This window comes from Paralichthys olivaceus, chromosome 18 (genome assembly GCF_024713975.1).
Source record: "Paralichthys olivaceus isolate ysfri-2021 chromosome 18, ASM2471397v2, whole genome shotgun sequence".
Lineage (NCBI taxonomy): Eukaryota > Metazoa > Chordata > Actinopteri > Pleuronectiformes > Paralichthyidae > Paralichthys > Paralichthys olivaceus.
The window spans coordinates 3,531,207-3,546,331 of record NC_091110.1 but is presented as its reverse complement, the minus strand read 5'-3'; the positions used below and the strand labels follow the sequence as shown (position 1 = coordinate 3,546,331).

General features: G+C 41.0%; 1 protein-coding gene across 1 annotated transcript in view; it reads left to right on the top strand.

The window, feature by feature from the left end:
- The first annotated feature begins 191 nt into the window (after window positions 1-191).
- Window positions 192-15,125, top strand: part of ttc28 (tetratricopeptide repeat domain 28) — a 126,656-nt gene continuing 111,722 nt past the window's right edge. The window contains exons 1-2 of the mRNA XM_020082539.2: window positions 192-481; window positions 8,838-9,200. Of these exons, the coding sequence (XP_019938098.2) occupies window positions 452-481; window positions 8,838-9,200 (393 nt within the window). The 5' untranslated portion in view covers window positions 192-451. The remainder of the gene's footprint in view (window positions 482-8,837; window positions 9,201-15,125) is intronic.

The window sequence follows — 15,125 nt, the reverse complement described above, 5'->3', positions numbered from 1 at the left end:
AACGTAAAGAAAAGACAGATGCATTTCATTATTGAGTCTGCAGACTGTGATGTGCACAGTGAGGCTGCAGTACTGACGATCTGTCAGGTAACTCTACTCCTCTCTGATGTCATGATGGTGTAATTGAAACCTGAGGGCTGGAGGCTGCAGCCGTGGAGCCGGACCGGATCCCCGCCTCTCACCGGACTAACATTCCGCCAAGGAGAGCAGATCGTCTGTGGGAACATGGCGCACTTACTCTGGATTAACTTTCCCCGGGAAGAAAAGCTCCGCAGGGTCGTCACGTAGCGCACACGTCTCCTCATCTTAACTTTATCTGCGAGTGAACCGCGCAGCAGACGGGGAACTTTCGCGTTGTTGTGGATGGTGGCGGAGAGATTTCCTGTCCCCGCTTCCCGGTTAGCGGCTGTGGGATGAAAGTTTGGAGCCGCTGTCGCCGGATTTAGCAGCGATGGAAAAGCAAAGGACGAGGAAAGAGAAGGTAAGACCCCTGGAAACGAGGGGGTTTATTCAGCTAGGGGGGGTCTAGACAGACGGCACGGCGCGGTGTCTGGGTGTCAAGCGTGTGAAGAAAGGGGGCTCCAACACTGACAGTCCACAGACACACGGGCTGCTCGCCATCCTGCAGGATCCATCTGAAAACCAGTTCACACCGAGCTGCCATCTGACTGCTGCCAGGCTGCATGGAGTCCCTGCCATGCCGCTTCCCAGGCTCCACTCCTAAACCCCTCAGTCTGTGGATGTCACCGAGCTGAGTGGATCTGTGACCTGTTGACTTTAGAGTCAGGGAAGCACAAGCTAAAAGAACGCAGGTATCACTAGAGCTGCAGAGCAACAGGAACCAGTGTTCCGAGGCTAATCCATGTGCATGATCATTCACCAACAAAGGGAACTGCTTCAACAGAGTCAAGAAGACATTAACACAGAATATAGAGGAGACACAAGTAAAGTAAAGAAACTCAAACAAATAGGATGAGTAAAATATTATAGAATTTAAAGGGATAGTTCACCCAATAATGAAAATTCACTCCTTATCCACTCACCACTCTGCTGATGGAGGGGTGGGTGAAGTGTTTGAGTCCACATAACACTTTAGGAGTTTCAATTTAATGCATTCTGATCAAATTGAAGTAAATGGTGACCACTTCTTCAACCGTAGTAAAACAACAGAAAAAAAAAACATAAAATGGATCCATATTGCTATTGTGGTGTCACCCAGGTGTCGATAAGCCCGAATTGAATTGAAATGTGTCATTTACACCATGTTTTCAGTCTAAATGTCACGTGAATGTGGCTCTGAAGGAGGATAACAGCAGAATAGTGGTGAGTAGATAATGAGTGAATTTTCATTTTTAAGTGAACTACCCCTTTAAAGATACTCAGTTATAGTAGAGAGCAAAGTAATGGGACAGAATATAATTTAATATATAGCAGAGACCACAGGATACCACAACAGGAGAGTTGGAAGTCTGGATTTAAAAGCGGATAGAGTTGGAGATTTAATTCCAGAAAAATGAGTAATCAAAACCTAGAAACAACTTATTGAAGGTCAAATAAAGTCAGCGCTACAGCAAAAAAACGACATTATGAAAGCACTTCTGCAACAGTTTAGGAATTGATTTCAACATGGATTCTTTTTAGAGCTAGACTGATAAATCAGCAGGGCAGATTTAAGTTTTATATCGATTTAACAGTGTTGGTGTCACTGTTGAACGAGTTTCAGTGATAACCCTAAAATAGTTGGTCTACCTGGGAGCGAGGTGACTTCATGCTTTGTACTGTAAAATGTCAGTTTGTATCTTAGTCATAATTCCTTACAAATTAAATATCAAGATCTGTATCAAGATTATTCGTTCATGTTAAAAATACGCAATTTTTTTCTATCAGCATTGACCCCAAAAATGTGGTCTCAGTTGAGATATGTGTTGTGACAATTTGTAAGAAAGGTCAGTGTAGAAAAATGCACGTCTGAGATCATTTAGAAATGGTGTCTCTGGACATGGAACCAGTAACAACTGCCAACAAATTGAATTGTCTTTTTTCCAAATTGTGTTTCAATCCAAAACCTTTCTCCAATGTGAACACTGAGCAGTATTCTAACTTTAAATAATTTTAAAAACAACAACAAGAACATTTTGCTGTCTTTGGCTGTGGGTCATTATAATGGTTACTCTTCCCTTCTTACATTTGTGAAACTGAAAGATTCATCAGTTTATGAAGGAAAATAATCAGCAGATGACTCACCTCTGCCAAGGAATTAGTTTTTTCGGCCCTGTCTGTCTGTTTATTGGTTTGTTTGTTCCGTCTTCAGCAGGATTACACTAAAACTACTGAACAGATTTCAATGAAACTTGTAGGAAGGATGGCTCTGCTGATTAACTGGAAGGGTGATCGGAGAGCGTATACATCCGCCGATGTTAAAGCCCTATCTCAACATGTTAAAGAAAGTGAAAAGGTCTGTCCCTTTATTTCGCTATACTCCAAATTTGAATGGGTTCATGACCCACCACTCCACATAAGGTCATTGAAATCAGGTCAGTATTTTTTGCGTAATCCTTTAAACTAACAAACATACAAACAAACACCAATAAAAACATAACCTCCTTGGCAGAGGTAATGAAAATAATGTTGAATTGCAGCCATAAGCATCATGATTCCAAATTCACTATAAGTAATCAGTCATAATTGTCTTGATTGATTGTTTTGTCTGTAATACAGCTCAAGTTTCTCTTTGTCCAACAGTCGGTACAAAACTTAAAAAACAATCAGTTTACTCTCATATATGACAAAGAGCGTTATTCCCATCTGAGGTGCTGGAACCAGAAAGGGTAGGGTTTATTAGCTATAACAATTTATTTAGAGAATTATTATGAGAGTAGTAATCGGTTGATAGTTGTCTACTAACTTATCAATTATTTCATTAATCATTTTACCTGTAATCCACAGAAATATCAGCCAGGCGCTAATTATTTCATTCATCTAATTAGAGCCACATCATACTTGCCTATAAAAACCATGTTATCTTTAGTCTTAATCCCTGACTTCAAACTTATACTCATAGTAATATTACGTATCCTTGCTTCAAATACAGTTCTGCATGGGATTTCAGCCAATAGCTCGTTGTCTCAGTCCCTCACCTACAACATGACTTATATTAAAAGAACAGAGGTTCACTCTCAGGGAAACAATTTCCTCTCGCTCAGGTTATTCTGCTGCACAGTTTATGTCTGTGTCTCTGTGTTGTTCTCCAGGAATGTACTCCCCTTGACCTGGACTGAAAAAAGGGGCTGGGAATAGTAAGACAGGAGACAGGGGAAGTGTGTGTGTGTGTGTGTGTGTGTGTGTGTGTGTGTGTAATCTTGGAAGGACTTGAACAGGATATTCATGTTGTGTTCCTGTCTCTTTTTGTATGTGTGTGAGAGAACTCTTTCCTCTGCAAACTCATGTTCAGGCAGACATTTTCTTCAAAGTATATATGTGTGTGGGTGTGTGTGTGTGTGTGTGTTTGTTTATGTGTGCTCTAGTGTTCAAGCCATCAAATACATACCTATTAGTTATTGTGTCAGCATTGACACTTAGAATAACACACTTTCAGTGCAAAAATCCTGCTGAGTGACTTAGTGCCATCTTGTCAACTGTTTTTGTGTGTGTACTTCTTACTGTGTGTGTGTGTGTGTGTGTGTGTGTGTGTGTGTGTGTGTGTGTGTGTGTGTGTAAATACGCTGCCACAGACATCTAACACAGACCATGTGACACAACAAATCAAAACAAGCTTAATTACAGATTACAAAGTCACAGTACAAATCAATGCCAGGGCAGTTTAATGACTGAACTGGACAATTTGCAGTTTTAGTATAACATGAATTTATTTGTTACTTTTATAGAGCAATGTCTTATTTTGTGAGGCTGCAGCTCTTAAACCACAAATCAGAGTTTTCATATGGCACGTTCTTTTCTTTTTAATTATTATCTGCACAGATTTGAATTATAGTCATCAACCTCACAACAGCAGACACGCCATCACAGTCAAATTGTCATATACAAGTGAGTGGTGATCAGAGCTGCACTCTTTTTGTGCAGGTGTCCAGAGCACACGTGGGGGAGGCTCCACTGAACATTACATATTTATATACGACTGCGTGTATTCACTTAACCTCACCGAAGAATTTCCCAGCTGTTTGCTTGTCAGCCCCAACCAATCTGCTCCAACGTAGATCCTCCAGTATATTTTGAATTCCAGCTCTCTAAAAGTTCACTGAGGCCTTTCCCTCATCTAAGCTTGTAAATCATTCAATAAAATACATGTTGTTCAGTTCTGTTGTTTTGTGAAGTGCCTGTAAACAAGACATAAAGAAAACTAGCTTCTGCAGTAGCGTGAGCATCAATGAACAAAGCAGAATGAAGACCTGTTGATGCATCAGCTTGATGAGAAAAAGAGATGAATGAAAATGAATAATTTCACAAACAGTGCCAGGTATAGTACCCAGATCTTGTGAATGGTACTTACAAAAACTTCGGTTGGGTAGATCACCGTTCCCGGCAGCCACGACATGGCGGCAGCGGCTACAGTGTTGCAATGTTTTTGACAAAAAAAGGCTCAATTTGTGATCTGGTTCTTTCCTAAGAGTCTGGCAACATTATGTGTATCGCTCAACGACAGGTCGCCCTGTCACATCTCATGGGACTTGGGTTGTTGCAGGATGACAGAGGTGGAAACGGGAGAGAGAGGGTCAGAGAGAGGAGTTTGGATTTTAGAGAAATGATTCTGGCTCAATACCTTTTTTGATGTGGACAGTGTTGAAGAAGCAATTAACTTTGATGGCCATTCCTGTTTGTGTGAGCAGGAGTATACAGACGAAGAGCTCCTACAAATTGAATTGTGAATGAGGAGAGAGAGAGAGAGAGAGAGCGAGAGAGAGAGAGAGAGAGGCAACCAGCAGAGGAGGGACAACGAGCTGTTGCATGGTTCCTAAGCTCTGGAAACTGATGATGTTCCTGTGGGTGCTGTGACTTTATGCCCACAGAGGAAGAATGTTAAAAAGAATGCAAAAAACCCTTTTAGTGGACATTTTGTGGACTGTTGCTGTTGCCCCATAAGATTACACTGTAGCCACTGCTGTGTTGAGACTGTAGAGAGGATCTACTGGATAGATTCTAAACGTTTTTACCAGAATTACCCTTTAAGTAAAAGTAGAAATAGTACCCCGGTGTACACATACTCTGCAACACGTCAAGTCCTGCGTTCAAAACTTAGTTTGAGTGTAGAAATAAAAATATACGAAAAACTCCAAATATCAAAGTCTTCACTATGCAGAAATAACTACTTGTATGATTTATTTGAAGTGGCAAAGTAAAGATTAAATAAAAGATTAATTAGATGGAGTGAAAAAGGTGCATTACTTGCTTTGAAAAGTGTAAAGTAGAAAGAGCTCAATATTGTACTTAGCTACAGAACTTGAATATATAGTACTTATTTACTTTCTCCAACTCCAACTGTGCTTTTGTGGAGACATGAAGCGACGCAGTGGCTTAAGGAGAACTAATCACCCTGTGTGGACTTTTTAACTGTGCCATTAGTCAAACATGGAACAGATCGCTCAATGCTTCAAACTCCACTCTCATATTTTCCACTTTTCACTTGAACTCACTGATGCTCCCTCAGCATGTGCACAGATTGTGCGCAGGTGCTTCCGGATAGGTTCCAGTGTAGTCAGACTTTTGTTGAAAGAACATTGTAACACAACAATGTACACATCCCACACAGAAAGTAAACTGTGTGATTGCACAGGTCCACACTAAACTCCCCATCGGTGTTTTCTACTGTTTTCTAGCTCAGTAGTAATAGGCTTAGAGCTTTACGTCTTTCAATATGTGGCTTCCTTTGTTTACTTCTGCAAACGTGGCCCTGGTTACATGTTAAACAAGCTCTGCTTTATATCCCCTCTGTCATATCTGTGCTTTACATCAACATGATGCATCCATTAATAGTGATGGCACCTTTTAGAGAGCAGCTGTCGAATTGGCACTTCCAAAGGACGGTGAATTGTGGAAATTTGCTCTGTGGGTCAAGCACTAATGTGTCATAGCTCCCCTCAGGGCTGCAGCTAACAATGAGGACACTGATGCCAGGCTGTCAGCATCATTTTTCTGGACAATCAAAGGGCTTTCAAGCACGTTGAGGGGAGTTTACAGCTGTTTCTCGTATTTTAAAATTCAATTCATTTAAATGTGACTATATTTAAGCCAAGGCCCAACAGTCCCTTTATGAAACCACATTTAAATTCACTAGATTTGTTTTATGTGGGTGTGGACACTTAAACATGTATGATCCAGACCCTGCATGAACTATTCTCTGAGAAATCAGTGAAAATGTTGTCAAGCACCCTTTCTCTCAATGTTGACCCGTACCACATCGTTCCAAGTTCCGTTGTAATCAGTCCAGTAAGTTTTTCATAATCCTGTTAGCTAAGTAACGGACAGACAGAGAAACGGAGATGGAACCATGACCTCCTTGGCTGAGATAACCATTACAAACACTATTTCTGGGAAAATAAATGAGTCTGTAACTGACTCATATTTTTCTTCTGGAGAGAACCGTGTATGATTTGGTTTTAATCTTCAATGAAAAAAAGAGAAGGTGACTTTAACAAGAATTTGAGGTCCTCATATAAGAAATCATTTTCTTCATAGCACAGCATTTAAAATTGTAAGTAGTGTAACTGAACAACTAAACAGGATCTGAACAATTAACCAACACTTTTTAGAGACTTTCCTTTTGGTACTGGATTAAATCTATTCACTGCTACACTCCCTGTTACAGAGGCTGTGGCAGGATCAGTGACAAAAATCAGACATAAATCTCACTATTACGGACGGCTGCTTCTGATTGTTTCCAAATGAATCCCATTGCCATCTGTCAGAGGCATAGTGTACTTGATTAAAAATGCCATGAGTATAACAGAGAGCACTGAGGCAGTACTTACTGTGCACCAGAAGTCACTTGATGAGCCAAGATGGAGAAGCTTAATGTGTCATTTGCTCTGGAAAGTCTCATGTGCATAAATAACAAGTACTAAAGAGCTGCTGTGTTGAAAGGGATTTGTCCTGCTGCTCTCCAATAGAAGAAATCTTACAAGTTGTTCTGGATCACTTGTTGTATGTTACATTCTGTCTAGCTGCGGGGTTTGCAGCAGTCTGATGCTGCTGCTGCATCTGCTGATCATGTTTGCAGCCAGATTACGACTAACTTCCTGGAATGTAATTCGTTTTACACCTGCATGCATCCGTCCCTTTCACCTCACAGAGCATATTTGCCTCACATCTCTCACAAGTTTGAAAACTTCTAGAATAGCGTCAAAGTTTTTGTACTAATGTTAGCAGCCCAACGTAAATTTAAAAACTTCGTGCATTTTCTTGCCTCTCACTCAAAACTCTCGGTTGATGCATTTGCAAGTTTTAGGAAGTTTAAGGAATCCCTCCATCCTGCATATTTGAAGTGTGTATCTATAATGTCCACTGTGTGTTTGTGTGTGTGTGTGAGAGAGAGGGAGAGGAACAGAGAGGTATAATGAAGGCCTTGGTGTAAGCTCTGGTGAAAGGACAAATTTGGAAACACCAGATCGGGGAGGGAGGCAGCGCCTCAATGTTAAAGCTACAGAGAGCTAACCTCAGTGTGCACATTTTACACAAAGTTTCGGCGGGTGTGACAGTGAAATGAACAGAAACCCTCATCTGACTGTCTGAGTCGCTGTCTGACTTTCCTCCTCTCTCTCCATCTCCCTGAGGAATTTGAGCCGTTACCACCGAACAGAAGAGAAGAGTGAACGCAGCAGTTTGGTCCCACTTGCCACTGACTCCAGTATCATATCATGCAAATGAGGCTGGTGCAGTTTCTGTGTCGTCCCTGGTATAGTTCTGATGAATAAGTCTTTTTTTTATGACTTTGATGAAAGCTGCCAAAAGCACATTCACAATCCACACTTTTTTTTAATCTCAGCAGTGATGACAGATGTGGTTGGAGGCATGTTTCTGGTTTGTCCATCCATGTATCCCATCCTTTTGAACATGATATCTCAGGAACGCCTTTAGGGAGTTTCTTAAAATTTGGCATAAAAGTTCTCTTGTACTGGAGGATGAATTGATTTGATTTTTTGGTCAAATATCAAAGGCCAAGGTCACTGATACCTCACCAATCACATGTGTGGCCATAGATTCTTGTCTCAGGTAATTTCTCCACAGCCACGCTCACATCATCTTCACAGGTCTTGTTTTACAGTTAAATCCACTGAGAGATTAAATGATGACATTTCTTTCTTATTCTACTCATGAAAATGATAATTTTGCTCTCCCGTTGACTGCATATAACTCTTAAGTAGGGCTGAGTATTGGCAACAATCTGGGGATACAATAGGTATCATGATGCAGGGGTTGGGATTCGATGTACACATTATATTGCATATTGCCATTTCTTCTAACTATAGTATTAAAGGTAGTGTTTGTCCTGAAACACGTTTTATCCCATTTGTTGAAATCTTCTTCACGTTTGTCTGTGTCTGTGTCCCTCAGAGGACTGTGATAAACATGAGCAATCATTTCATGATAGTATTTGCTGGCGAACCTGTCTGTCACTCAACGACCTGCCTGCCTGTGCTGCAGGGGATCAAACCACCTACCTTCTGGTTAATGGACAACCCTCTCTACCTGCTTAGCTGCACAGCTGTACAGCTCAGGTTGTTCCTGATGAGTGACTGTTGACGTATGTTGATTAATAAGACTTTTAACCATCGTCTCTCTCTCTCTCTCTCTTGTCCTCCTCTCCCTTCCCCTCTACTCTGCAGTTCTCCCTGTTTGGTTCTCGCTCCACAAGCAGGTCCACCAACCCTCCTTCTTCATCCTCCTCCTCTTCGTCCCCTGTGATCCCTTCAGTGGCCACACTGAAACGGGCAGAACGACCAACGGGCTGTGGCCCCTCCGGTCTGAGCAAAGCCGAATTCCTGGAGCGCGTGCGTCGCAGTAACCAGGCGTGCCAGCAGGGGGAGTATGCTCTGGCTGTGCGTCTGTACAGCGAGGCCCTGACCGCTGACCCCCAGAACTGCATCCTGTACAGTAACCGCTCGGCGGCCTATCTCAGACTGGGTCAGTACGGCACTGCTCTGGATGACGCAATCAAAGCTCGTCTCATCAACCCCAAATGGCCCAAGGTAAGAGGCTGCCGCTAAAACACACACTCCATGAGTGGGAAATGTATTTTATTCATTAGAAGAGTGGATGTATCCATTAAGTGGATGGTTGGATGGATGCTGATGGATGAATAGATGGTTTCTTTACTTCTCTAAATCATCTCACTAATGCTTTATACATGTATATATACAGAGGAGTGGACATACATCATAAGGACTTGTGATCGTGGTGGCAGCTGATCATGGACTATGATTACAACAAGACTGTTTGATATACAATATGTCTACTCACATGCTACTCTCTCTGAGGTTTCTACGTTTTGTTCCCGTCAATAGGTTTTTTGTAGTTTGTCCTTACTCTTGTTGAGGGTTAAAGGCAGAGGATGTTGACCTTGTTAAAGCCCTATGAGGCAGATTGTGATTTGTGAATACGGGCTGTACAATTCTACATCAAATTGATTAATTGATGCAATCAATATGCTCCCCTCTCTGATGACTTCCTCGTGTTGTTCAGGGGTTCAGGTACAGGTCAACCTTTTAGCCGAGATCACCTGTCACTGGAAATCACCTGCTCAAGTATTGAATGAGAGGTGACTAGTGTAGTGATTAGTCATTTGAGGTCCAGTGATGTGAGGGAGAAAGAGTCGCCTTAAAATGTGCAGTGTTTCATATTTCCGCCACTTTAACCAGATTATGAAATGCACCTGAAGACGGGGGACTTTTTACATCTACCACCACAGTAAGCAGTGAGGAAGGTGAAGGATGGCGAGGGCAGGAGGGTCTTCTAAATCCATCCAGATTGGGAAGTGGGCAGGCCTGAGACAGGGTTTTGCCAAGCTACCTCTGTCTGGACAAGTGGGGCCCGGCCAGCTCGACTCTACTTCCTTTCTCTGTGTGAGAGAATGGACGGAAGTGTTGTTTGGGTGTGTGTGTGTGTGTGTATGTATGTATGTATGTGTGTGTGTCTGTGTGTGTGTGTGTGTGTGTGTGTGTGTGTGTGTGGGTGTGTGGGAGAGCTTCGCACGGCTGTTATTTTGTTTTCCGAACCCTGGCCAGGCCTTGGCCTGAGTTTGGCACTTAAAGACAATAACAGAAGCAGCATTCCTTGTGTGTGTGTGTGTGTGTGTGTGTGTGTGTGTGTGTGTGTGTGTGTGTGTGTGTGTGTGTGTGTTTGTGTGACTTGTATAGTGGCGGTGTCATAGCAGTGGGCTTGCTGCAGCATTCGCCGTGGGTCAAAGGCAAGGTCGAGACTAATGAACTACCAATAAGAGAGAGTCTGTGAGAGGAACGTTTACTTCTGCTTGAGCTCTCTCTTTCTGCTCTTAGCCCAGTCTCCTTTGCTCTCTTCTCTTTTCTTTTCTTCTTTTCTGTTTTGCCTCCCACAGTTTGTCCCATTGCTGCCCCCTTCAACTTTTCTGTTGGCACAACAGGCTCAAACACACACTCACTGTATCATACACACACACACACACACACACACACACACACACAAAGCGCGACCCGGTCATGGGAACAGAGGGGTGTAGCTTGTCAAAGGTTGCACATGTTTGTGGGCTTATCAGGATAACAACACTGTACAGAAGAACAAAACTTCTCTGCATTTTGATGTTGTTTTCTTGTTGCGTTCCTGTGCAGCTTTATCGTTTTGTCGTCACATTCAGTGCAGAGCTTTGAGAAAGCCTTTAGTTTCTTTGTGATTCAAATGAAGTCACAAACTGTGGCAGGAGCGAGAGCCTTTCTCTCGACTCGTTCTGTGTTTTCCTCCGACAGACCTGACTGTTTTGTGTATGAATGTTTGCTGCCACACTCGCTCTGTGTGTTTTTGTGAAGTTGTTCAAAGAGGCTTTTTCTCTCCCCCCCACACACCAGTGCATTTATTCAGATTCCTAAGTCTGTAGCAGTCTGGGAAACGTCTGCTCCTGCACACAAACTGCTTCACTCTTTGGTCCCTTGGATAAAGACATCTGTTTGGTCCTCTCATGTCCAACAATAGAGGCACAGCAGCAGATCCGCGGCTGCATCAGGTTTAGGATAAATTATCTTAGAATTGACTCAGTTTTTGGATTATTCGCCCTCATTAGGGGTTCATGGGAAAATCAAAAGTTCTACATTGAAAAAACAATCTCACCACAAGGTCCATCTCCTTTTAGGGTTGATATGAGTACCGGGCAATGTAGCCAAAAATTATATTGGTAATTAGCATGATAAATGTCACATTAGAAGTTGAAAGCCGAGTGAAGATTGTGGATTTACATTGTTCCGTATGAGCGGAGAATGACAAACAAAACATTTTATAAATCTGAGGTAAAGGATGTGTTATACTTCCTCACTGTGCATACACAATGCAAAAGTACTATATCAATATATATTGAACCTTTGCTGTATTGCTGAGGGTGGCCGCCTGGTTGGAATGAATTGTGAGTATGAGCTATACAAATAAAATCTGATTGATTGATATGAATGTGGAGGAGACTTATTATTGATATTGATTAATTGCCCAGCCGTACATTTGCATATACCTGCTAACAGTTGCTCATTTACATGTTGCAATGATACGATTAAGTCCTGTCTGTGTCCTCATGATCAGTGTGAGTCCATTATTCACTCTCCAACAACTCAAGAGAGAAATGAGTCTGTAAAAAGCTTGATTACATGTTAAAAAGCTGTTTAGAGCTGAGTTTAGACTTAGGTGATGTTCCTCTGGGGGTTCCTCACTGCAAAACTTAAAGAAGTTTCAGTTCTATACGTCCAGGTTTGAAGATATTCAAGATTTTTAGAGCTGAAACACTTAGTAGATTTGCTGATTTGTCAGCAGAAAAAAATCTACAACTATTCTGAATATAGATTTACATCACATTCAATATTAGATTAGATTAGATGAACTTTATTGATCCTAGTTGGGAAATTGTTGTCTCACAGCCGCAGGTCAACATTCACAAAGAGTAAGAACACAAAGAGACAAGGTGCAAAATTGCTTTGTTTGAAATGACTTAAATAATAAATATATGTGGTAAAATGAGTATGAATATAATATGAGCAAAATAAAGAAAGAAATTGACAGTTATTGCAGCAGTAACTACTATTAAGTACTATCATCGCTTTGGGCAGGTAAGACTTCCTGTATCAATATCCATGACTTTGGCTTTGGTTCTGCAAAACTCACATTTTATTTACTTTTCCACAAATAATTAGAATTCCCAAAGCGAAATATTAGTTAGATTGATCGAGGTCATTAATAATAATTCTTACTTGCTGGAATTGGTTGCTCAATTCAATTCACAGACTTCTCTGGGAACTACAGAAGAAATAGTCCCTATGGAAACTGTTGACAGGCTGTTTTTCAGATTAGGGCCTGGTCACACATAAGCAAACCTTCGCCTTCCATTCACTCCTAATCTGTGCAGGCGAGCGAACGAATAAAACACTTGATTGTTATGTTGAGGCAAATCAAGACTCATTCACGTTTATTTGACCCTGCCCTTGTGCTGAGCAACAAGGACGCTTTTTTCCCATGTTGTGATCACCACAAATATAATTCTCCTTCACTTTCATAACTCAAGAATAGAGGCAGGATTCTCAGGGACAAACTCTAACTACTGAAAGAAACTGAAAATATGTATTTTTTTTGTGAGTTGGGTGAACTGAGCCTTTAATCGTGTGGCTGTAAGTTAGAAGTTACCATCCAGAGCTGTTCCTAAATATCCTGCTGCGGGAGTTGTAGCTGGAATCAGTGCAGATCATCAGTAAGCGTTCGACGGGCTCTCTGCTCTGAAGTGGAAGCCAACCAGATGGCAGCCAGCTACGCCTGTTTACGCAGAGGGCCCGTGGAGCTGGCCCCGCACCGCTCAGGCTTCCCCTGTCATTAACAAACTACTCTGTGACCACACGCTGCAAAAATATTACTGACATGCGTGCAGAGAAAGCATGGAGCCTTTAAGCGGGTCTCAGGAGCTAAAATGGCCTGTTTAGGAAGGTTGGCCACATGACAGAGTTTATATTATAATTTGATCCAACCAAGGGAAAAGATTTAATTTCCTCATGTTCCAGTTCCTCCCAGGTTGGACAAAAAACTAAGATCCCATGACTTGACCCGGGACTGTGTTGATGTGATGGTAATGTTCTCTGTGGAGTTTGTGCTACATGTGAAATGTGTCATGGAGAACTCAGTCTGGGTCAGTAGGGTAATCCATGACTTACTGCAGACCACGTGAGGAGAGCGAGTTTCTCCGACAGGGAGATATTTCACTTTGTGTGCTCCATTTATGTTTTTATTTCTGGCAAGTGTGTTTCCACTGGTTCTGGTTGTTCCTTTATATTCACAGTTCAACTCAGTTAAACTTCTCCTCACAAAGATTTATAGCTGCAATGATTGGCCACTTAAACAACAGGGATATAATCTGATAATTGATTTATTGTCTGAGTCACTCACCAGACAATAAAGACATCACTTTGTGTTCTGGGATACAGTCATTAACAGTTTAATTTATTAGTCAACAGAAACAGTTTATTTAATACAATTATTGTCTTAGTTGTTTACTCAAGAAAAAGTCTCAAATGTGAAGGTTTTGTTGCTTTTCTATGTTTTGGTTATTTTTGAATTGAACATCATTTTGTTTTGAACTGTTAGTTGGACAGAATACAGCGTCTGAAAATGTTTTTCATAGTTATTTTTTTGACCCTTCGCAGAACAAATATTAAATTAGTTCATCAAGAAAAACTCAACCGATTAATCAATAGCTTAACAGAAATAATAACTGTTTGCAGATCTCAGAGAAATTATGGCCATTTTTCACAGTTCTTTCACATTTTATAGATAATAGGATTAGACAGTTAATCCACAAAAAAAAAATCAAAAAACATATTTCTTAGCCCAACAGAGATAAAACACCATAAGATAGTAATTTCAGTGTTTGGGGTATTTTTGGTTTTTCAATTATTTATTTATTTTTTAGGAAAGCTTGTCCGCAAATATTAATAAGATGATTAATAACAGTTGACAAGCATGCATTTTACTCATTAAGCTAATCTCATCCAACAATTACATAATTACCCAGATAATTGCACATATTGAAATCTATAGATCTGCTTCAACAAAGTACAGGCAGCGCAGTTAGACATTCAATTTTCTGTTATGATCATCGGTGCTCAACCCTGAAACAGGCACTCTCTGCAAATCTGTGCCAATAATGTGTTGTTGGCTCTAGAATAAGAATCTGCCCATGGACACTTGGGATGTTTCTGTGGAAGGAGCTAGTGACCATATTGTCTGTTTGTGTTGTTGCAATAAGAAAATAAATGCCTTATTTTATGGGTCTGTGATCTTAAAATCATTTCCCCAGAAAATGTACTGGTTGTGTAATTAGGTGCCTTTTATAGAGACAAAGCTCAAAGACACTCTTGTAGTGAGGAGTTATTTAGTTTATTTGTTGTTGTCTTGCTCGAACTTTGTTTTAATGTCGACTCATTTATTCATTTTAATTATATATTATATGTCTTTTGAGACAAATCTCCGCTGACCTGCTGTGCTCAGACTCAAAAGAGTGTCTTGTTACGCAGCAGTCAGTTGGAATTACAGGTTCTGGATTGGTTTCAGTAGGGCCGGGCACATAATTACTTATCAGGCTTTCCAAATTAAAAGGTGTACTAAAAGTAGCATCTTTTAACTGTACTCATTCTTCAGATGCTTTTTGTCCAAAGTGAATGACAAAACCAACATCTTCTGTAGAGCAGGAGACCTTGAACTCATTACTGAATGCAAGATCTGTTCAGCAAGACAAAGTGGAGGAGATCAGGTAAAGACATTCAGAGAAAGTAAACATTAACTGCTAGTTAGGCATGTTATGTTAAAGACATTACCAGGTACATAAACACCTGATGTTTTATGACGTCTTTTCTTTCCTGCAATATCTTTTTAAGGTAAATTAAAAACAACATGCAGATGAATTT